Source organism: Marmota monax, unplaced genomic scaffold (assembly GCF_021218885.2).
Source record: "Marmota monax isolate L192 unplaced genomic scaffold, Marmota_monax_Labrador192_F-V1.1 WCK01_AAM20220418_F8-fsc00006, whole genome shotgun sequence".
Lineage (NCBI taxonomy): Eukaryota > Metazoa > Chordata > Mammalia > Rodentia > Sciuridae > Marmota > Marmota monax.
The window spans coordinates 19,362,651-19,386,367 of record NW_026693712.1 but is presented as its reverse complement, the minus strand read 5'-3'; the positions used below and the strand labels follow the sequence as shown (position 1 = coordinate 19,386,367).

The following is a 23,717-nucleotide window of genomic DNA, read 5'->3' as shown; positions in this document are numbered from 1 at the left end:
TTCTTGGAGGTCAGACCTGGGGTGACTGGACCCACCAGAATGGGAAGGGATGGGTTGAGGATCCCCCAGAGCAGACAAGGCAGAGGTTGGGCAAAGAACAGGTAGGTGACCACCATTTTATTTTTCCCTGAGACGTTGGTGCCTTTGGGCCTGACGCATTCCTGAAGTTTTCTTATGCTTCTGGTCCAGCACCTGGGCCATGTAGTTCTCCTGCTGCTTCTGGATCCGGAAGTCAGACATGTGATTCCTGCAACGGAGCCAGCTGGCTGGTCGTGGGCTGCAGACAGCCCAGGGTAGGGGCCAGAGGTCAGGCTCCCCACTTCCATCAACAACCCCCAGCCTGGCCCAGGCCCCTCACCTGAATATCTGTTTCTGCTGGCAGATTACTTGCTGCAACTCCTTAATCTCATTTTCTTTGCCATTAAGTATATCTTCTTGCTTTATAATGTGAGACTCAATTTCTGTGGGGGAGAGAGGCAGGGAGGAGGAGTGGTTCCCATCCCAAGAGCCCCTTCATGAGCTAAGTCCCTCATGGGACTTTTAGAACTTGGTTCCCCCCACCCAGGACCTCTCTGGGAACAACTGCTAATACCTTAGTAGGAATGAGTTTATTATGGAGTTTTGGGAAGAAGGACAATGTCTGATGAGTGTGTTAGTGTCTTCACAACTCTATTCTGGACCTCACCAGGCTGAGACAGATGAAGGCCCTTGGAGAAATGATCCTAAAGGCAGGAGGATGAATGACTCCTGTCCTCATTCCTGCAGATATTTACAGATGTCACCTCCTTGGTGAGACCCTCCCTAAGACTAAAAATTATAATCATTTCTAATACTACCTATCCCCGTTTCCCGCTGCATTTTCCTCCTTAAGCATCTATCACACCATAAATTTCATTCTTTCTCTCTCTAGTATATAAGGTCCACAAGGACAGGGATTTTTAAGTTATTCACTGCTTTATCCTTAAGGCTCACAACAGTTAACAGCATGTAGTGGGTACATACTAAGTATATTTATGAAATGAATGAACAGGACATCCCCTGGGGGGCTAGGACTTAGAAACCTCATCTTGATCAGCCATTTCCATCCAACTGACTCACTAAGGATTAGAGAAGCCGCTTAGTAGGGGTCCTATCCCTAGTACCCGCCCCGCCCCCCAAAAAAAGTCTTCCCCAACTTCCCAAGTAGGGTACCCACCAAGAGGGCTGACTAGATGCCCAGCACTGTGCTGGGGCTTCAGGGGTAATGGGAGAAGGTGGAATCCCTACCGGCATGAGACAGATCCTGAAAGGAACGTTAAGACCCAGAAGCTGAGGGCTGGTATACAGCTCAGTGGTGGAGCACTTGCCTTGCATGCATGAGGCCTTGGCTTATACCCCCAGCACCGCAGGAGGAAAAAAAAGGGGGGTCAGAAATAGAGAACAGGACAAGGCTACATTCCAATAATGCTCATATTGATGAGGCAATGTTACCATTTGGGCCAGTTATCTCCCTTTTCAGATGTGTTTCTTCCGTAAATTGGGGACAGAGATAGTTTCTTTTCTATAGTGGGGTGGAGAAGACTCCAAAAATTTGTGTTTTGGGTCAAAATCCAAGGAGCTACAGGGACCTGGGGGTGCTTTATTCATGTAATTGCCCTTCATGGAGCCCTGGGAAATTTGGATTTACACAGGAAAAAATCCCACTGATTTTAGATGTCAGACAGAATTAACTAGCACCCAGCTCTGACAATACAGAAATGCTGACACATGTAGGTTTTCAGGAGAGAAGATCTGGTACCAAGTGAAGGTACAGCATGGAAAGGAGGAAAAGAGACAGGCGGAGGGAGAGAATGAAAATGAGCTCACTGGGTGACGGGACCAGGACTACCGAATCTCCCTCCCAAGGTCAACCAGCTCCAGATTAATTGCTTATTAAGTTCTTTTGGGAACAAAGATTAAAAATTTGTGTGACTCTTAAAAATCTGTAGTATCCAAATGAGAATGGTTAGAAAATCCCTTTGATAAGAATAAAGAGCTATGTTAAGTGTAAAAATCAAACTGAAACTTCACTTGGGGAAGTGGTGGGGATGGGAGTGGGTCAGGGTAAGATTCACATCAGATTGAGTCAGGCAAGGTGTTATTTTTACCCACATTCTGGGGGCAGGCAGCCAGGCCCTGTCCCTATGATACATGAGTAAATACTGAGTTAATCCATGGCCTGGGATGATCTTAGTTGGAAGGAAATGCCTCAGAGGAAAGATGTCTCTGGAAGTAGTGGGGGAGAACCCCAGGTTCCTTTGGAGGAAGAAGGGGAGATGCCCAGAGTGAGAGAAAAGTACGAGGGGAACTTTAACCTCGGTATAAAGGCAGAGACTACTTGTTGGGGCCAGGATGGTGCCAATGCTCAAACATCACTGAGGCCTTTCAGCCTGCTTTGACTAGATCAAAATGGCAGCCTTCTGGCATTTCCCAGTAAGAATTCTCACCAGTAGGGACAGAGGTTAGAGCCGTGTGTGTGAGGGGACACCATGACCCTCTTTGGGGCTCGGACTGATTTCTGGCCTATTTGAGATCTCCCTACAGATGTTGCATATGGAATTTGTATCCATTTCTTAAGCTAGGTAAGGGTAGCTCAGCATTCCAGGAAAAAAAGGTTCCTGAGGACACTGGGTGGCTGACTTTGAAAGTCCCCTCAACTCGCATCAGCTGAGCCAGCAAGTGGCTGTAAGTATGTATGTAGGGCAGAGTTGAAAATGGTGGCCCAGACATATTGTCATTTTAAAAATCTTTAAATTATTTGCAAATACTAAAAAAATCAGAAAAGCTTTCATTAAAACTTGGTTTCAGGGCTGGAGTTGTGGGTCAGTGGTAGAGCACTTGCTTAGCATGTGTAAAGCACTGCATAGAAATAAATGAATAAAATAAAGGTCCATAAGCAACTAAAAAACAAACAAACAAACAAAAAAACCCCCTTGGTTTCAGCCAAGTGTGGTGCACAGGCCTGTAATCCCTACAAAGTATAGCTAAGCACACCTGGGTTAAAAAAAACAAAAACAAAAAAACCTTGGTACCAAAAAAAAACCCTACAAAACTTGGTTTCAGCTGGGCATGGCAGCGCAAGCCTATTAATCCCAGTGACTTGGGAGGCTGAGGCAGGAGGATCACAAGTTCAAAGCCAGCCTCAGCAACTTAGCAAGGCCCTAAGTAATTCAGTGAGACGCTGTCTCAAAATTAAAAAAAATATTGGGCTGGGGATGTGGCTCAAGTGGTAGCGCGTTCGCCTGTCATGCGTGCGGCCCGGGTTCGATCCTCAGCACCACATACAAACAAAGATGTTGTGTCTGCCAATAACTAACTAAATAAATAAATATTAAAAAAAAAATTAAAAAAAATATGTATAGATAAAAGGCTGGGGATGTGGCTTAGTGGCAAAGCACCCCTGGGTTCAATCCCTGGTACCAATAAAACAAAACTTGGTTTCTAGCTTTTTGTTGTTTTTGTTCTTGGTACTAAGGCTTGAATCCAGGGGCACTTTATCATTGGGTTACATCCCAGCCCTTTTTTTATTTTAAGAAAGGGTCTTGAGGCTGGAGTTGTGGCTCAGTGGTAGAGCACTTGCCTGGCATGTGTGAGGCCCTGGGTTTGCTCCTCAGCTCTCCATGTCACGACAATCCTATTTCTCTCTATTGAGTGTCTGACTCTGAGACTATCAGTCAGCTCTTCAATAGGACTGTTCTTGCCCTGTTGTTCTTGTAGAAGGGTTATGAGTAAAGTACACTATTTCTAAAACTTACCAAAGTGGGAAAACAAAAGGTGGACTAAGAAGGTTGTATGTTTCAAGAAAAATGGGAGCGAGCCCATTCTTTTATGGCCAAGAAGAATATTGTACACCAACTGTTTCCCTCATTTCCGTGGCCTGCCTGGTACCTGAAGGCCTTTTCGAAGGTATGGCCCGCCTGGGCATGCCTGTATCCTCATCCGGGAACAGAAGTTGGGGTGCAACCCTGTTTTTGACACAGGCGCTGGGCTGTTAGGAAAGAGCCCGTGTATGATAGCGTGGTGGGGAGTACGAACCTCCCGCCTACCATTGCACTTGGTGATGAGCTGGTCCTTCTTGCTGGACTCCTGCAAGACTCTACTCTTGACATTGGAGAGCCTTTGTAGGGAGGATAAGACAAGATGGTGAGCAGGACAGCAGGCAATGGGACCCCCACCCTCCAGAGCCCATCCTGAGGCCCACTCACGCTTTTTCAAAGGCCAGCTTCTCTTTCTCCAGCTGCTTGGACAATACTTCCACCTCACCAAGGGCAAACTGCAATTTCTCCTCTTCCTTGGCCAGGAGGACCTTGGTCTTAGCATGGGCAGCTTTCTCTTCCTGCAGGAGCAGCAGCAGTCACCTTAATACCTCAAGCCACTTTGGGTCTCCTAGGCTCCATTAAGCAGCTCCCATTCTCAGATGGGCACACAGAAGTAAGGGTATAGAAAGATTCTTGCCTTAATATGGGGGATGGAGGCTCTCAAAAGCCAATACTCTGCCCAACCACAGGGATCTTGGGAAATGGAGATTAGGAGCCTGCAGAGGGATTACTCACCACCAGCTTCTTCTCCACTGCCTGGAACTCTTCTTTACTGACAAAATTTTCGTCCTGGAGAATCATCTGCAACAGAGCCTGGCTCAGGGAGGGGTACACAGAGTATCCTCTAGGACCAGGACAAAGGATGGATAATGGGATGATGCCCAGGGCACCTAGGATGAGGCAGGTCCTTGGAAGGGATAATCAATTCCACACATTCACTGAATTCCATCTATAAGTCCTGGAGTTGTGGCTCAGTGGTAGAGCACTTGCCCAGCACGCGTGAGGCACTAGGTTCTATTCTCAGCACCCATATAAATAAACGAATAAAATAAAGGTCCATCAACATCTAAAAAAAAAAAAAAAAAAGTCCTGCCCTCAAGGAGGGACATTCCACAGATGTGTTTAATGCCAGTGATGGGAAAGCACAAGGCGGTGTGGTGCCCATAGGGGCTTCTGATCCAGCTTGGGGAAGGGTTAGATTTGCTTTTGAAGAGGTGACATGAGTTCTGAGATCTGATTGCTAAATAAGATAGAAGAGACATAGAGAAAAGTGTTCCAGATGGTTGGAACATACAAGCCAAGGCCAGCTGCCAAGAAAAAGATATGGGTACCTTCAGGGAATGGAAGGTAATTCAGTACCTAGAGCTGCATACATTTTGTTGAAATAGGGTATTAGGGTAGCCAAGGGAGCATGTGTCTCACTTCTTCCTCCCACATCCAACTTCCCAGAAGGAAAGAAGTTGTCTAAGAATCATTAGAGTGAGAAACAGATGTGAATCCAGTTTTATTTCTGAGATGGAGATACATCTGAACATTCTTACCAAGATAGAAAAACAAAACCAGAAAAACTATGAACTCCAGCTGTCTAGCATTGGAAGTAATCTGTGGCTCCAATTAGCATCTATGCATCTATTAGCTGGAATTTGAGAAGGCAAAAGCAAAGGGACATATAGGCTGGGCTGGAGGTTCTTGAGTTAACGTGATCAAGGGCCAAATCTGTGCTTACTGCACTCATTATGGCAATGTACTTGACACATAGTAGAAGAGATGATACAGTGTTTTCTGCGTGCAAGTGAGGGCACTGGGAAATCAGTGAAGTCGTCTCCACTAAAAATAGAGAAACTGAAGCTCAGTGACTATTACTATGCCCTGCAGCAATAACGCAGAGTACTCAATTTAAATTTAAATTCCTTGGTAAATATTCTGGAAGGTCCCACGCCCTTTTGGCTCCACCCCTTCCAGCCAAGTCCCATTCCGTCTCTGCCTTCCCAAAGACGCCTTTAGTAGCGTCCTAGCCACGCCCCTTGCATCGAAACAGGGTCTGGCCCCGCCCCCGCCAGTGAGGCGTCCAGTCCAGCCTCTACCAGAGTTCTTCCGCTGCGTACCACATTCCTCAGCTGGTGGATTAGTTCCTCCTGAGATTCAATCACGTCCCGCAGTTGATCGAAGGCGAGACACACAGATCCTGACCCCCCCTGCGACCACCCGAGGGGCGTCGCCATCTTTCGCCCCCGCCAGCTCGTTGGAAATGGCTGCCGCCAGGCGCCTTACTACGGCGCCCACCAATGAGAATGCGACGCCACAGAGCACCCTGGCAACAGGGGGTGGGGACTTCCTCTGTTAGCAGGGGTGGGTCCCGCCTCTTAAAGGAGCCGCATGGGATAGGGGAATCCTATCAACTCTCTCTCTCTTTTTTTTTAAAGAATATTTTTAGTTTAATGTTTTAAAGAACATAGTTTTTAGAATATTTTAAATTCCTTTATTTAATGTTTATTTTTATGTGGTGGTGAGGATTGAACCCAGTGCCTCACACATGCTAGGCAAGCTCTCTACCACTAAGCTACAAACCTGGCCCCCCAACAATTCTTGAGAATTTAAGTTTACAGGAAATTTGCTTATCTAGTGTATATATGTGTATATATATATGTACACATACATACACTAGATATACATATGTATACATATATACACTAGATAAGAAAATTATACATATATAATTATCATTATTTACAAATACCTTTATTTTGTTTATTTATTTTTATGTGGTGCTGAGGATTGAACCCAGTGCTTCAACCAATAAGCCACAACCCCAGCCCCTCTATTATATCTTCTACTTCTCAATCAGTCCTGAGGACAGGCAGGCCCTACTTCCTTTAAGTGTCAATGAGTGGGCAGCACTCAAACACCAACCCTGAGCCTTCTTCCAGGTCCTATTATACTACAAAAAGGGGAAGCAACAGTCAGTTTAGGCACCCTTGTGTGTTTTGCTTCACAGATTTCTTTTCCCTACCCTAATCTCCAAATTTCCCCTGTAGTATGAGCCTCCTGGAGCACACATAGTACTTAGGTCACCCTGGTTGGGGCCCACCACAGACTCGTACTTTATAAGTCAAAAGCACTCAGATTTTTGGCCAACCAAGGCTCAGTGAGACTCAGGATAACATGACATCACAAATAGCCTGTGATCCTGCCCCAGGAAAAGTTTGTCATTCTAATTGATATTCAGGTTATCTATTGTTTTATAATAAACTACTCCCAATTTTTTGTAAATCACTTAAAAATAATTTTGCTGGGGCTGGGGATGTGTCTCAAATGGTAGTGCGCTCACCTAGCATGCGTGAGGCACTGGGTTCGATCCTCAGCACCACATAAAAATAAAATAAAGATATTGTGTCCACCTAAAATTAAAAAAATATTTTAAAAAAATAAAATAAATCATTTTGCTAAGCTGGGCACAGTGGGACCTGCCTGTAATCCCAGAAATTTGGGAGGCTAAGGCAGGAGGATTCCAAGTTCAAGGACAATCTAGGCAAATTAGTAAAAACTTATCTCAAAATAAAATTTTTAAAAAGGGCTGTGGATGTAGCTCAGAGGCAGAATGCTCCTGGGCCCGATCCTCACTACCCCAAAATTTATAGTACTAATACTAATTTTGTTCATGAATCTGCATTGTGGGGAGAGCTCAAGGATGCGAGCTGACACTGTATGAAACATGTCAGCTGACACTGTTTCATACAGTGTCAGCTGGAATGGTTTAACTGGGGTCAGAAGTGCCACTTCTAAGATGGTTCACTCTTATGACTGGCATGTTGGGTCTCAGCTAGAACTGAGGACCAAGGTCTTGGTTCTCTTCATGGACTGCCTTAACTTTCTCATAGCATAGTAGTTGAGCTAAAGAGAAAGCATCCAAATTGACAGAAAACAGAAAGTGCCAGTGTCTTAATGAGGCAAGCACTCTACCAACTGAGCTATATCCCCAGCACCCTCTGCTGTACTCTTTTAGTCAAGGAGTCATGGAATCAGATTTGAAGGGACACCCTCACCCCCCCACCCCCATCAATGGGAGTAGCAACAAAGAATTAGGCTGCTCCATCACAGATGGTATGTTACTCCCTTAAAGGGTGATCTCGCATAAGACCAAATTGGAGCTCAGTCTAGTGAAGGAGTCAGAAAATACTTAAGTAAAACACTCACACAAATTCCAAATGATGCCATCATTCAAATGAATATTATACCTAAGACAAGTGCTAAGAAAGAAAGGAATGAGAGGAATTTCAAGGGAGATTTAGCCCTGTCTGTGGAAGGAAAAGCATCTGTAAGGAAGTGATTTTCTTGCTTAAATCTACAAAGATAACCAGGAGGTATTTAGCAAAGGAGGTAGGGACAGTAGAAAAGGATTCTAGAAAGAGAGAACAGTATACACAAAATCTCTGAGGCAAAAGGTGTTGGCAGAGGATAGAAAGTAAAAGATTATTATGTTAGAAAACTAAAAAATCTCTAGGACAGTGAGTAGAAGCCAGGAATTTGGCAGAGCTTTGCCAAACCATGGCGGGCTATTCTGAAGACTGACAATTTTCATCCCAGAGGCAAAGGAAAGTTACTTGAAATGTTTTATTTATTTTCTGGCACAGCAGATTGAACCCATGGGCACTTTACCATGAGCTACACTGCGAGCCCTTTTTATTTTTTGAGACAGGGTCTTGCTAAATTGCTGAGGTTGGCCTTGAGTTTAGGAACTTCCTGCCTCAGTTGGGATTATAGGCATGCGTCACCTCACCCAACTGGGATCTCAGATTTTTGCTGTCAGCTGTTCCTTGGGTCTCTTCTGCATGGCTTTTCTATGTAGTTGAATAGCAGTCTCAGGGTAGTTGGATTCATATGGTGACTGGCATCCCTCAAAGTGCAAAAATGGAAACTGCCAGTTTTGCCACATTCTATGGGTTGAAGATCAACAACCAACTCAGATTTAGAATGGGGACTACACAAGGGCATGAAGATATGTGGTCTATTGGAGAACACCAAATTCAGTGACCACACAGAATCCCTCTTGGGATTCTGACTTTTGTACTTGGATAGAGAGTGATGCTGTTCATGGGAATGGAAGCCCTAGGTGTGGCTTCCATGCTCCTACATTTAAAAAAATTCATCTCTGTAGGAAGAAGAGTGATTTTGTTGCAAGTCTCTCTTGAGTTGAAACTCTGAGTCTCTCTGAGGAGTTGCTTTCATTGATCCTTCAGATTGGGTTAAGTCCCTGTTATGGATTCCTTGCTCCCTTAGGTCTTCCCTTTGACATTCATCCCACTGAGGAGCATTGTCTAAAGTCTGGCTTCCTTGCTAAATGTTCACTTCAAGAGTTTTGGACCTAGGTCTCACTTGTTCCCTGACCCCTATCCCAAAAATGCAGACCAAATATCACATAGCAAGTTCTCAAACTTTGCTGAATTGAATCTCATGTCCATTTTTTTTTTAAACTGAAAGATATCATGACAATCTGGGCTTATGTAAATACCATGCATTGTATTTTTAAATCGACTTTCCTAAACATGGTGCATTGGGAAGAAGCCAACAAGGAACTTGGACTACACCTGATTTTTCTGATGCTCAATCTTGTCTTCATCTGTAGATTGACTATGATATGCTGCAGCTGCTGTTATCTGATAGAAAATATGGACTCCATGATGCCATAGATACTATCTACTGTTGTAAACACAAATAATTCCACCCCTGGATGATGTAAGACTGAAGCAGAGGACAACAGCTTCTGTAGCCTGAAATACCATAAGGAAGTCAAGCATGTGCAGTGCCCAAGGATACCACGGGCAGAGGGTAAAATAATAAAGGGGAAAAAAAGCCATTCTTTTTACATAAAATCATTTAATGTTTTCTTTGTTAAAATACACTCAATCTAGATGCAGTAGATCAGGTGAACAGAGTGTTCAGGATTTGAACTCCACCAGGAGCTGATTTCATCTGTGTCCTCCCTGACTCTGGTCACAGAACATTCACATCTATAAATCTGCATACTGAATATGATGCAAATGATGTAATCAGTACCTAACACATGGTATATAATTACGTAGTGGCCACTGCACAAGGTATCAACAATGCAGCCTCAAAATATACGATGTATAGTAACTTGTCTATCTCCAAAAATAATTAAGACACTAAGCTGACACCTTAATTAGTCCAAAATAAATGCAAATTGCTAACTCCTGTGAGGAGCAGTGCATGCAGAGACTTGGTTGTGTGGCCAGTTGTTAACAGAAAGCTTCTGGAATTCCAACATGCTTCCTCACAGTGTTCTGAGTGTGAGGATAAAAATAAGGAGTACATAGCTTGGCCAGGCTGCTGAATCTCATGTTCTGGTGAGGTCTGGAGTTCACTGTAATTTCTAATGGTTTCCAGAGAGCGCAGCAATGTTCTTTTTTTCTTTTTGGTACTGGGGATTGAACCCAGGAGCATTCTGCCTCTGTGTTATATCCACAGCCCTTTTTAAATTTTATTTTTTTGATACAAGGTTTCATTAAGTTGCTGAGGCTGGCCTTGAACTTGTGATCCTCCTGTCTCAGCTTCCCAAGTTACAGGGATTACAGGCATATACCACTGCACTCAGTGCAACATTATTTTCTCACTCTTAAGCCATGAGGCCTGTTAAGGAAGCTTAAAAGTTTTTTGGGTTTGAGCAGATGAACTCCAGGTCTACTGACCTGGGTACATGGGTTCCTTCAAGCTGCAAGTTTCTTTGTGAGAAGGATTTTCATTCTTCCCTCCTTAGTTCTGATCAAGCAGTGCAGGAGAGCATCTTCACTTGAATGAGAGCTTATTTCTATGTGAGCTTCAAGCCCTCTTTCTTAGCCTCACTCCCAACACCAGGGTCCAATCTGTAGTAGCCCTCCAACAAGTAGTCTTGAGCTGTGTGCCAAGTTCCAACAATGAGAATAGCCTTCCCTAAAGAGTTTATATACCAGTAAAAATCTTCCAAAGGATTTAGGCAAGAAGGAAAATCTTATTTTACCACCATGCAGGCAACCCATCTACAATACAGCCAAGGATATTTGTTTAACATTATTCTTGATAGTACCAAATAGATTAAATTATCCGTCAACCAAAAGCAAATATGGTTCCCTTGAGAAAAACCAGATGTGGGTATTGTGGTCCAGTAGTAACAAATAAAACAATACTACTATAGCATCACATTTAATTAATCACTACCATGAAATCCATAAAATGTTTGACAACACTATTTGTGGATATTTTCTAGGGCAGGGTCTTTTGCCTTTTAACCTATCACTGTTTCCACTGTGGTGTTTTTTTTTTTTTTCTTTTTCTTTTTTTGCAGTACTGGAGATTGAACCAAGGGCCTCATGCATGCTAGACAAGCACTCTACTACTGAGCTATACCCCCAGCCCTTTTTATTTTGAGCCAGGATCTCACTAAATTGTCAAAGCTGGCCTTGAATTTACAATCTGCCTGCTTCCCAAGGGACTGGGATTACAGGTGTGTACCACCATACTCAGCTATGGCTCATTTTCTGGCAGAGGTGGAGGCTGGAGAGTGGCTGGGATTATAGGTGTGCATAATTGTGACCAGATATGGTTCACTTTCTAGCAGAGGTTGAGGAGAGCTTTGATTTTTGTGTGTGTAAGAGCTTTCCATAAGACTGTTTGACTCATGGAAACAATTTTATAGTGTAAATTCTCTGTCACTCAGAGGTCAGGAAGACCCAACAAAACCCAGAATAGACCTAGCTGGGCAGCAAAATCTGGCTATATCCAGAACTGTTTCTCTTTCCTATAACTGAACATTTGTCACTACCAGTCACCAGCCCTCCCCGCCCCCCCCTGCCTTTTTTCTGGTACCTTGGATTGAACCCAGGGACACTTTACCACTGAACCACATCCCCAGTCCTTTTTATGTTTTATTTTGAGACAGGGACTTGCTAAGTTGCTCAGGGCCTCCTTAAATTGCTGAGGCTAGCTTTGAACTTGCAATCCTCCTGTCTCAGCCTCCTAAGACTCTGGGATTACAGTTGTATGCTACCATACCAGGCCCAAAGCCCCCATTCTTTACCTAAGAACTCATCTCCTGTCCTTATGGAATGTGCACATATGAACAGTGCTAGACATCGGAATGGAGAAACTTTACTTTGGAACTCAGACTTAATGTAGACCCTCCTTTCAATAGGAACTCTTCTTCCAAACCCAGGGAAGAATGTAGACTATGGTCATCTTCCTGGTCCTTTCAATTTCAGAGGCTCATAATAATCTGGGCAGCGCATTCCAAGTCGCTCCCTTCCACAGGAAAAGCGTAGAACCACATAGTCTAGGCAGCGACTTATTTCTTCCTTGTCACCAGAGGGAAGGGCTGCCTGCCTTTAAGGAAACTCTTACTTTGTATACAGAATTTATTCATGTGGTCCTGCTTTTAATGAACAACAGGAATGCAGGACTGCCATAAAAATAACAGAGGAGTGGGTTGTGGGCAACAGAGGCATCCTTGGGAAAGATGCTGCTTTGCCAGTCTGGCTTGAATCACCTGAGAAATGAGGATGAGCTCTCACATTTTCCACTGATAATCCGCCTACCAACCAGTTCTACCACTGCCAGTTGTATAACCAAGGTCAACCATCCTCTCTGGTCAAGGTTCTCATTCATAAAAGCAGAGATAATACACCTACTTCACTGAGTTGTGAGGAAGCTTCACTAAAAAAATATATGTGAGAGCCTGTGTTTTATAGCAGGCACTCAATAAATGTTGAATGAATGAAAACCATTTTATACCACAAACTCGAGGGTAAAACAAAATGACTGCTGGGCCAATGCTAGCCCCTAATGGACACAGAGGCAATCTTCCCCTTCCGTCTCTAGGCATGAGCCATAGCCTGGCTGGAATGCCTCCTCTTAGGTCTGATCACTGTTCCTCTGTGGGGTGTAGGGACTTGGCTCAAAAACGATGATACCAAATGATGATACCAAGGGGAAATGACAAAAAGAACATTCTCTAGTTCTGTGATATACTTGAGAATGTGCGCTGAGGAGCTGAAACTTTGTCTTGCATTTTATCTTCTCCCTCAGTCCTTGCTTCCTGCTGCTGAGTTGTCAGTGGAACTGTATCACAGCTCAACAGTTTCTAATTTCTGGCCCCTCTACGGGAGGGAGGAGTAAGGAAAATAAAAGAACCTCGAATCAGTCAGTTTGCTAATGCCCCTGACTGAACACAGACTAGGATAACAAATAACTATTGGTTAAATAGTTTAAATGTCTCCATATTCCCCTTAGAAAATGGAAAGTTGAACAGGAACAAGTTCCGAAGGCTGAATCTTAGGGGAGATGATGACTCTAATGCAAGGAGAGGTATAATTTTTCAGACATTGTAAGTAATATAAAGCTGCTTTGGATAAGTCCAGGGGTACCTAGGTATTGAAAATTCACTGAAGAAGGGAAGGGAAAAAATGTAGATCTTCTCTGGGATGCCCTTAACTACATTCACAGAGGCAGGGGTTGGCCTGGCGCAAGGGGGCTCAGTGAAACACTTTGCCATTCATGTCACTTAGGAATGTTCCTATCCTGGGAGCCACTCCCTGGGAAGGAATCTGTGATGACAAGTCTGGCTCCATGCTCAAGCTCTTAATTCTGCTCAGTAAACAAAGTTAGTAAATTGTAAAATGTTTGTCATTTCCTAATTTTGTATTATAAAATGGAATTGGGAACATAAATAGTAACAAGTAACAAAACCCCAACCCTGCCCTGGACCATCATTCTCTCAACCACCTCTGCGGAGGCCAATAAGTTTGGAAAGTTTTTCACAGTTTTCAAGTTTGAGTGACTCTGCTTTCTGTTTCAATCGTTCATCTCTGTATAATCCTGCTAAATTTGTCAACTCCGATTCTGAAAGATAAAAAAAAAAAAAAATAACAAAATCATCAAGTGTTGAGCTTGTTTCATTTCAACATTTCTAGAATCAAAGTGCCATTTATTTATTTATTTATTTTGGGTACCAGGGATTGAACTCAGGGGCACTCAACCACTGAGCCACATCCTTAGTCCTATTTTGTATTTTATTTAGAGACAGGGTCTCAGCTGAGTTACTTGCAGCCCACTTTTGCTGAGGCTGGCTTTGAACTTGAGATACTCTTGCCTTGCCTCCTAAGCTGCTGGGATTACAGGCATGCGCCACCATGCCCACCCAAAGTGCCTTTTATTTTAATGCTTTTCTTTTCCTTTAAATTTAAGCAACAGTTCTTCCTGTAAGCTGCCTGAGGTGATCTGTGAAAATGATTCCCTACTCTGTTGACCCGAAAAACCCCACAAAATGATGTAAATCAAGAGGTTCTCAAGTTCAGTTTAAGAACACCCATGAAACTGCATAGGCCATCAGGGACATGCATAGGCGAAAAGATACCAAGTACCTGAAAGATGTCACATTTTTTGGCGGGGTGGGTGTACAGGGGATTGAACTCAGGGACACTTGACCACTGAGCCACATCCCCAGCCCTATTTTTTAGTTTAAGCCTAAAAAGCACCTTCAGACAGGGTCTCACTGAGTTGCTTAGTGCCTCACTTTTGCTGAGGCTGGCTTTGAACTCGTGATTCTTCTGTTTCAGCCTCCCGAAGCAAAGATGTTACTTTAAAGAAATAATGTGTGCCATTCTGGAATTATAATGGTAGAATTGGGAGGTATGCCAGGCCAAAGAGTGGAGCTGGTCATAGGGTTGGTAGCCCAAAAAGAATGCTGAATTTTTGCTCCTCATGCTTAAAAATGCAGAGAGTAATGAACTTAAGGGTTTAGACAGAGATTCTCTGATGACTGAACATACCCAAATGAACAAAGCACCAAGATGCGCTGCTGTATTTACAGAGCTCATGGTCAGATAAACCATGCCACATTGAGATGATTCTCACTGAAAAGGAACAAACTGTTCCTAAACCAGAAAAGGAGGTTGCACAGAAGGAAAAGATATCCCAAAAGAAACTGAACAAACAGAAACTCATGGCACGAGAATAAATTCAGCATAAAATAAATGCAAATAAAAGTAAAAAAATAAATAAATAAACTTAAGCAACGTTTACTCATTTATTCAAGAAACATGTTCTAGCACTAGACCAGGTGCTGAGGATTAAAGGACACCTGTGATCCTGCTGTCCTACAGTCTGTGCTCTATTATAAAAGCACTGGATGTAGTTCTTATCTATAAAACATTTGGCACCAGACTTAGGAAAGATGCATGTGTGCAGTAAGAGGAGACTGTCACCACCTTCCCACCAATGGTATTCAGATGGCAGTTGGAGAGACTGAAGTCCAATGGCCTGTTCCTGTCATTTGAAACAAAGACAGCTGCTTCATTCTTTCTCTGGCCTTGATGGATCATAACTCACATGACACAGGGCCTATCTCTGTTGGGAAGTGTCTACAGAAGGCCAGGCTCCTAGTGGCTTTCTTTACTGCCTCTCTCTCTCTCTACATGTGGGGTCCCCAACTTAAAGGCCAAAGGCAACTGGGCTCTTTTTTTTAAATATTTATTTTATAGTTATGTGGTGCTGAGGATCGAACCCAGTGCCTCACGTATGCTAGGTGAGCCCAACTGGGCTCTTTTAAAAGTGAAATCATAGTGTCCAACTAGCTCAGTCAGTAGAGAATGAGACTCTTAAAATGAAATCATCTGGATCTGGTGACCTTTGTCTCCTTGGCTAAATGAATTTCATTTTCTCTTCATGATAGAGAAGGTCATTCTATTTTTAACTAGAATATAATCTCTGCTGTATTCCCTGACCCTATGGTGGTTTGGCTCTATTGACTTTTTATTCTTTTGTGAGGTTTCAGAAATATTCTAATTGAGGAAGGCCTAAAAAGCATCTTCAGAGGTATGCCCAACAGGACACATTAATAGGAGGGCATGCCTGGATGGCGTATGGCTTCATAGAGCCTCCTACAGCAGGCAGCTACTTCATATTTAAAGGACCACACTTGTGAAAATACTATCTTAATCATTTTAAAATATGTCTAATCATTCTCAGTCATCTTGGTGACAGATTTTGCTTTTCTTGGGGGAACAAGAGGCACCTGTCTGATTAATCAGCAAACTGCCTGGAAACAGGAATTAATATTTAGCCAGGAGAAACAATGGCCACTGCTTTCTGAATAAGTTTCTATCAAAACAAAGCACTTGCTGGTATTTCTGTTCACAATAATTCTATTTGCACCGCATAGGACTCAAAGTGCGATTAAGTGCAGGACTCCAGGGTGAGGGATGGATATGCATGAAAACCCTCCCTCTACAATGGAGCTGCAGAGCCTGGGCTCTAGCCCAGCAGTGACTTGGCAAGCAGCGAGTCCCCTAGGCTCTAGGACAATGTGCTCTCACCCCGTGGGGAGGGTGCCTGCAGCGCCAGCAAGCTAGAGCTTGCCTTGGCAGAGTCAGCCTTGCAGGTGATGGTGCTTCATAGAGGATCACGTGCGGCACCCAAATGAAAAATCCTCTGTTCCTGTGTCCTGCCCAGAACTCAGCATGTTTCTCCAGCTTCTCTGTCATGTGGGAAACCTAATCAGGAATCTTCCATGAAATCAGTCTATGCTTTTGGTCCTTCAGAATCACAGTTACACCAGTATATGGAATAGATTCTGTGGTTTTGCTTTTCATGGACATTATTTCCTTAGGTTTTTTGGTTACTGGCCTTTTTAAAATGCCTCATTCCCTGAATTTTCATTCCAGAAAACACTAAAGGCTACTGATTCCTCATATTTTCCACATTGGAGAACACTGTTAACAAGCTGATGAAAGATAACTGCACATGTGTGAAAGCTTTTCTCAAAACATCACATTCTTTTCATAAAACTGTTGAAATTGGGTCAGGGACCCCTGCTCCAAAGTGATGACCTGGCATAAGGTCAGCATTTCAAGGAGTGGTGTCCCACACCCTCTCTACCACACTCTTGAGAAACCTCTCCAAACTATAGGTGAATCCCTTCACTCTTATATGTGCAAAACGTCAACTCAAAGAATGTTATTTTGATGAATTTTGTTAATATTCAGTAACTTTTAAGTAGCTGAAAAAAATCTTTGGGAGGGGAGGATCAAGAGAACATCTTTTCTTAACAAAATGTTCCTCTTTGCCCCTAATGCCAGTATAACAGATGGACAGAGCACTGAGCCTTGAAGGTAAACTGACTCTGGCAAATTGCCAAGCAAAGCAAATCCCAGAGCCTCTCTCAAGAATAGTCTGTGCAAGAGCCCAGATTGGAGCTTGACAGCTGGAAGGTCCCAACAAATCCCAACTACCCTCAGGATCCAGCCCCATGAGACATTGTTGCCACCAGTCTACAATGCAAGGCCATGCAAAAACCTGAACTCCACCAGGAATCAGGCATTTATATGCCAGGCACTGTGCTGAGTTATACCCTCACAATCTCCTATACTCCATATACCCTTTCCAGGAGGAAGTTAATTCCCATTTTCAAAGCCTCTGCCTCTACCCACTCATTAACCTGTTCAAGGGCATGTTAAGAAGTGCGCCTCTGTCAGGGCAGGGTCCAGTCAGGGTCTTAGTCAGCTCAACTAGGCCAGGATGCAGTTCCCAGCTGTTACTTTTGTTCCGCCCCGCCCAGTGCAATCAGTGTTCATAGTAAAGAATAACTCATAAAAATTAATCCAGATTAAGTATTCTAAGGAAAAGCAGAGAACAGAAATAAGACTCAAAAAGATAATGGCTAACTTTGTTTTGATAAAAACAGTTTCCATTTGTATTTTGCCAAGAGTGAACTCTGTTCTCAAGTGGGTTTATTTTTACAACCTCCAAGTGCTAAATTTAACCTTGTTGGCTGCATTTGCTGCTGGATTCAGAAGGCAGATGCTGCCTGTTCTCAAATGGCACTTGAGCAGTGTGGAGGCTCCATTCAGCCATTGTACTTAAATGCCAGAAATAGATTTTTAAGGGGTACATGATATGAACCCCTGTTCAGAGTCTGTGAGTGCACGCAGCCCACTTACTCGTTGGATTTTTACTTGTGCCAAAGCTCTAAAACTAGGCCTCAAGTAGATGGGAACAAAAGTTTAGAAGCCACCTTCACTGCAATTTCTACCAGAACTTTTTGTATAGTTCTAACATTTTAATGCCACAGAAGAAGGGGTGTGTGTGTGTGTGTGTGTAGGATGTGGGGGCATATGTATGTTTTAAAGATATGAAATATAGATTTTCCCATTCAATTCTTGCATTGAGCAACATATCCAAGACCCTCCTAGTGTCCAGAATAATGGAGATGTTTAGGAATTCAATGGCTTTCACTTGTTTTGGATCCATCTTTATAAAGTCTTTTAGCCCCGGCCTTTATCTTATTCCCAAAATTCTTCCTTCCTTTCTCCCTCTGTCCCTGCCTTTCTTTCTCATTTTCTTTCTCGTACAATGGATTGAATCCACGGGCACTTTACTTCTTAGGTACACCCCCAGCCCTTTTTATTTTTTATTTTCAGTCTTACTAGGTTGCTGAGGTTGGCCTTGACTTTGCAATCCTTCCACCTCAGCCTACCTAGTTGCTGGGATTACAGGAGTGTGCCACTGCACACAGCTTACCCATTTTTTCATTAAAAAATCAAATTCCTCCTCCTGTTGAATTGCCCATTATGTCCTAGAGTCACTGCCCACCAATTAATGTACCTTGACAGAGCGGCTGAGTTCTGCTATACAGAAACAAGAGACCCATAAAGATCAGGAATAGACATTAGCCCTGATCTGTTATTCATAATCCTCAGCATTTCCATTCCTTTCCACTCCTGAGAATGCACCCTCCAAAGACATTTGTTGAGCACCTGTTTTGAAGCAAGGACTGTGCCAGCAGCTTGTGACATTAAAATTAGTTAAGACGTCGTCTTATCTTTGGAGAACCAGTAGTCCTGCACGTCAGATTGACAGGTACCCATGGAACATTAATACTATGTAATCAGTACTATGCTAGCAGGAAGAACAAAGTGGTTTAAGATCATACAGGAAGGACAGATGAACTGGGGGTTGGGGTTGGGAGTGTGTGATGGGTCACTGAGGCCTTAGCTATGACCAAGTAGCTAATTTTAACAGACACGGTTAGATGTTTAACTATACCCAGTAATAAGGTTTAAAAGATGACTTAGCATTTACTTTGAAAAAAAAATTAACCAAAGCCTAGTTTTATAATATACAATTCCTAATGTTTTTTTTTTTTTTTTTTTTTTTTGTGTGTGTGTGTGTGTAATTCAAGTGGAATACAAAGTGAAGCTGCTAGCTGAGGTTGGGCTAGCCCAGCTGCCAGCTCTCCCTAGTAACAACTGGAGTTGTAAGCCAAGAGGCAGATATTGTCACTCTCACTGTCTCCAGAGAAGAAAAGAGTGTGCAGGACTTGCTCATATTCACCCATATTGAAGAGGCAGAATCAGAGGATTATTTTTATTCTGTGTGACCACAGTCAACAGAGGTGAGGGTAGGGGACACCTGACTCAATAGGAGTAACATCTAAACATTTGGCGTGATTCAAAAAGTTAGGCTAGCTCAATCAGATTTCCCTCTGGGGAATGTGGAATTTGGAAATTATGGACCAAAACTGTGGACTAGCATTAAGAGCTTCACGAGGGAGCTTGTAATGAAGAAATGGGCCAATGACAGGTGGGATTTGGAAGCTGGGAGAGCAACAAGGAGGGTAGCAACAGTTATGAAGGAGAGATGTTTGAGGAAATAAAAGGTAGATGGCGGAGAGGACAGTGCAGCAGATGGGCAGAGAGAGGCAGAGACCCAAAGAGAGGCAATAAGCACTGCCTAAGTTTCTACAATTTCTAAGTCCTGAGCACATGAATCCTGTCAGAATTTCCTCCCTTTTTGCATCACGAATGGGCCTCTGTCTCTGTTTACATAAATATATAACCCCAACAAGAAGAGAGAAGGGATCAGGAAGCTGGGTCCACCTTATGCTGGGAGTCTGGCCATTAGTGAAAGGCCCTTTGACAGATCTTACTTTGCTGTTTCTCCTTCCAACAACTTGTCTGGATGTAATCGATGTAATCCTTCTCTATCGTCTTCTCCAGGTCATGCAAAGAAGCCCCTCTATAGGCCTTGTCAAAGTTTTTATCCACGAAGTAAGGCACCTGCAGGTTCTGAGTTTCTCTGGAAATGGTGTAGCCCAAGGTCCTGAAACAAAGAGTGAAAGGCTTGGAGAGTTTGCAGTATTTGGCAATGTCACTCCTAGCTCTAGCCTTGTAGACTCCATGTCACCATCACCTCCTCACAGGGCAGAAGCAGATACCAGTTTTTTTGTTTTTTTTTTTTTAATATATATATTTTTTAGTTGTCAATGACTCTTTATTTAATTAATTCATTTATATGCAGTGCTGAGAATCAAACCCTATGCCTCAAACACACCAGGCGAGCGTTCTGTCACTGAGCCACAACCCCAGGCCCAGAGGCAGATACCATTTTTATAATATACTCAAAACTTCTTATTTCCCTAGTAAAGTAGAAAGCAAAAAGCCTTCATTATCAATATTAACATGAGCACGTTCATATTGTGAATTCAGCTTCAGCATATATAGTTTGTTCTCTTTAAAGATTCACCTCTCTTATACTGGTCTCTATATAAAAAGTAAAATGCTGAATGCTGAAAAATAAATAAAAGTTGTGTATTGTGTAGGACTTAGCATAGTACCTCACAGAGTAGGCTATAGGTAAATGCTGGTTGCATGAGCTGATTAATATTAGAGCAAAACACTTGTAAAAAACTATATAGCTTCCTACAACCTAGAACCAATTTTTAGGACATGACATAAAGTACTTCACACAGAGTTGCTAAGTGACAACTGCAAAAAAAATGTAGACAAAGGATTTCTTTCTTTTTTGGGGTGATGGGGAGGTGGTGGGGGTACCAGGGATTGAACCCAAGGGCACTCGACCTCAGAGCCACATTCTCAGCCCTATTTTGTATTTCATTTAGAGACAGGGTCTCACTAAGTTGCTTAGCACCTTGCCTTTGCTGAGGTTGGCTTTGAACTCATGATCCTTCTGCCTCAGCCTCCCCAGTTACTGGGATTATAGGCATGGGCCACTGTCTGGCTAGACAAGGGATTTCAGTGATGCCTCAGGGCTTACTCCCTGGGTCCAAGTCACCCAACACTGTCTGATACTCAGAGAATATTTTTTTGGGTGGTGGTGCTGGGGATAGAGTCCAGTACTTCATACATGCTAGGCATAAGTTCTACCACTGAACTACATCCCCAGCCCAGATTCCATTATTATTTTAAAAATAACTAATTCAGTGATTCTTAAATTTTAGTATGGGCCAGGATCATCTGAGGGTATTGTTAAAATTCCAGGTTGTTATCTACGTGCAGTGGCACATACTTACAATCTCAGCAACTTGGGAGGCTGAGGCAGGAGGACATAAGTTCAAGGCCAGCCTCAGCAACATAGCAAGAACTTGTCTCAAAATAAAAAGGACTGGGGATTTAGTTCAGTGGTAAAGCATCACTGGGTTTGGTGCCTAAAACTCAGATTTTAGCCAGGCTCAGTGGTGCATGCCTAATCTCAGCAACTCAGGAGGCTGAGGCAGGAAGATCACAAGTAAGATGCCAGCCTGGGAAATTTAGCAAGACCCTGTCTCAAAATTTAAAAATGAAAAGAGCTGGGATGTGGCACAATCGTAGATTGCCACTGGGTTCAATCCCCAGTACTGAAAAAAACAAAACAAGACAAAAAAAGACTCAGATGGTTGGTACCCACTCCCTGAGTTTCTGATTTAGTAGATACAGAGGAGAGCCTAAGAGTTTGTTTCTTTCTTTATTTTTGCAGTACAAGGTATTAAACCAAGGGCCTTGTCCAAGCAAGGCAGGTGACCTGTGATTGAGCTAAATCCCCTCATCCCCTTAACCACTGGGCCACATCCTCAGCCCTTTTTACTTTTTAAACATTTTTTGTTGTAGATGGACACAATACCTTTATTTTGTTTATTTACTTTTTTTTTTTTTTAATGTGGTGCTGGGGATCAAACCCAGTGCCTCACACATGCTAGGCAAGTGCTCTACCACTGAGCCACAACCCTAGCCCTATTTTTTATTTTGAGACTGGGTCTCACTAAGTTGCTTAGGGCCTTGCTAAATTGCTGAGGCTGGCTTTGAAATTGTGATCTTCTGGGGCTGGGGTTGTGGCTCAGCGGTAGAGTGCTCACCTAGCATATGAGAGGGGCTGGGTTTGATCCTCAGCACCACATAAAAATAAATAAATAAAATAAAGGTATTGTGTCCAACTACAACTAAAAAAATTATATTAAAAAAAAAAGAAATTGTAATCTTCCTGCCTCAGCCACCTGAATCACTGGGATTATAGGTGTGGGCCAATGCGCCTAGCTAAGTTTGCCATTTTAATATGTTGCCAATTGATTCTGATGATGCTGGTCTAAGGACCTAACTTGGAGAGCTAAATTAATCAAAATAATTAGGGTTGAGGGTATAGCTCAGTGATAGAGAGCTTGCCCAACAAGTGTGAGGCCCTGGGTTCAAGCTTTAGCACTGCAATGATTACAATAATAGTTAATTGAAGAAATAAAATTTTCCTATTAAGAGTTTATAATCTATATGCATTAACAAGCATCCTGATTCTCTACATTTTTGGCAAAAACAAATGTGATATCAATAAATATCCCTTTCTTAAAAATGTATTAAACAAAATTATGTGAATAAATATTCCCCCCAAATATTTAAAAATAATAATAATAAATAAATATCCCCTTCTTGTAATTTTTTAAGTTGAAAATCATCATCGGGTCCAAGTTACTATCCCCCCAGGCTTCAAATGTCCAGTAACTCTATTACAAGTTCATTAGTGTCCTTTCTAACTCACCATGGTGAGAGAAGGACTTTCTTCAATAGAACTCTTCAGAATTCTATTGATCCTTCAGAAACCACTGGTTGCTGTTCTGCAGCTGACCAGATGATGTCACTGTAGAACAACAAACTCTATCTCATAAAGCACACGTGAGACTGCTTACAGCATTTGAGTCTGCATTATTACTACTTTAAATATAAAATCAGTGTTTTCTACAGTGAAAGGTGAAACAAAGCGTTAGTAATATATCAGAAAACCTTCAAGACTTTCATTCACCAGACTATTATTAAAGAAGATTTATAAGTATTTGACTTACGATTTATAGAATAGACTATATGGAGGATTAGCAGCCAGCAGCTGAGTAATGACAGATACAATCACAATCACAAGAACTGGAAGTAACTGAATAAATGCAGAATACGTGGTCTAAAAATAAAGAAAAAAAATATTTAGTAGAAGTTTCCTTTCTCAATATAAAAAAATACAAATGCAAAGAAGTCTCAAAGAAAATACAAATTATCAAAGCACTGCACAGAGTCCATAATGCCCAAGGCTTTTCTGGCAAGGCTGTACCAGCAACTGAGAGGTACCATGCAACCTTATTTATACTCTTTGCTGAGAAGGATGAAGGAGGCCTACCCACAAACTGGACTGACTCCGAGCAATCTTCCTGCAGCCCTAGACCAATGAAGCAGACACCTCTAACTAAGGTCTTCCCAGACTGTGACTCTCACAGTGCTGGGACTTTAGAAGCCATATTAATATGAGGCAACTCTTGCCTTGGCCACAGCTGACTGAACTGGGAGACATCTAACTCTAGCAGGGATAACCACATTCTTCCTCCTTGGGGGGAATTTGGGGTTGAGATTCATCACCCTTTGCTGCTAGGCATTTGAAAAAAGGATACATACTCACTCTTACAAGCTGTGAACCAGCCATTTGAAAGGGGAAGTAGAACAAGTTAAGACTGCTAGAAAGAACAAAAGAGAGGTAGCGTGGTGGGAAAACTGGAGATAATTTGGCCCTAAAAAAACATGGTGAGCCGGGTGT

General features: G+C 42.7%; 2 protein-coding genes across 3 annotated transcripts in view; both read right to left on the bottom strand.

Annotated features, from left to right (window-relative positions):
- Positions 1-86: 86 nt before the first annotated feature.
- Spata24 (spermatogenesis associated 24) lies at positions 87-6,121 on the bottom strand. 2 transcript variants are annotated; one of them, XM_046460127.2, is made up of 6 exons: positions 5,942-6,121; positions 4,572-4,637; positions 4,224-4,354; positions 4,065-4,135; positions 359-461; positions 87-277 (listed from the first exon to the last, which is right to left on the bottom strand). In XM_046460127.2, exons 1-6 carry the CDS (start codon positions 6,056-6,058, stop codon positions 118-120), a joined length of 648 nt encoding a protein of 215 aa, XP_046316083.1. In that variant the 5' UTR covers positions 6,059-6,121; the 3' UTR covers positions 87-117. The 2 variants fall into 2 exon arrangements, with proteins under 2 accessions (XP_046316083.1, XP_046316084.1); XM_046460128.2 differs by having other exon boundaries at positions 87-247; positions 5,942-6,116.
- A 3,569-nt stretch (positions 6,122-9,690) lies between these two features.
- Positions 9,691-23,717, bottom strand: part of Dnajc18 (DnaJ heat shock protein family (Hsp40) member C18) — a 30,503-nt gene continuing 16,476 nt past the window's right edge. Inside the window, exons 6-8 of the mRNA XM_046460467.2 lie at positions 22,984-23,093; positions 19,810-19,982; positions 9,691-13,724 (exon numbers count right to left, since the gene is read on the bottom strand). Coding sequence (XP_046316423.1) covers positions 13,600-13,724; positions 19,810-19,982; positions 22,984-23,093 — 408 coding nt within the window. The 3' untranslated portion in view covers positions 9,691-13,599. The remainder of the gene's footprint in view (positions 13,725-19,809; positions 19,983-22,983; positions 23,094-23,717) is intronic.

Excerpts from the sequence above, each read along its gene's own strand:
- Spata24 (XM_046460127.2), bottom strand. The coding sequence starts at position 6,058 with ATGGCGACGCCCCTCGGGTGGTCGCAGGGGGGGTCAGGATCTGTGTGT. Across the intron at positions 4,638-5,941 it reads TCCACCAGCTGAGGAATGTG|ATGATTCTCCAGGACGAAAA; the intron begins GTACGCAGCGGA and ends GCTCTGTTGCAG. Across the intron at positions 4,136-4,223 it reads AAGCTGGCCTTTGAAAAAGC|GCTCTCCAATGTCAAGAGTA; the intron begins GTGAGTGGGCCT and ends CTCCCTACAAAG.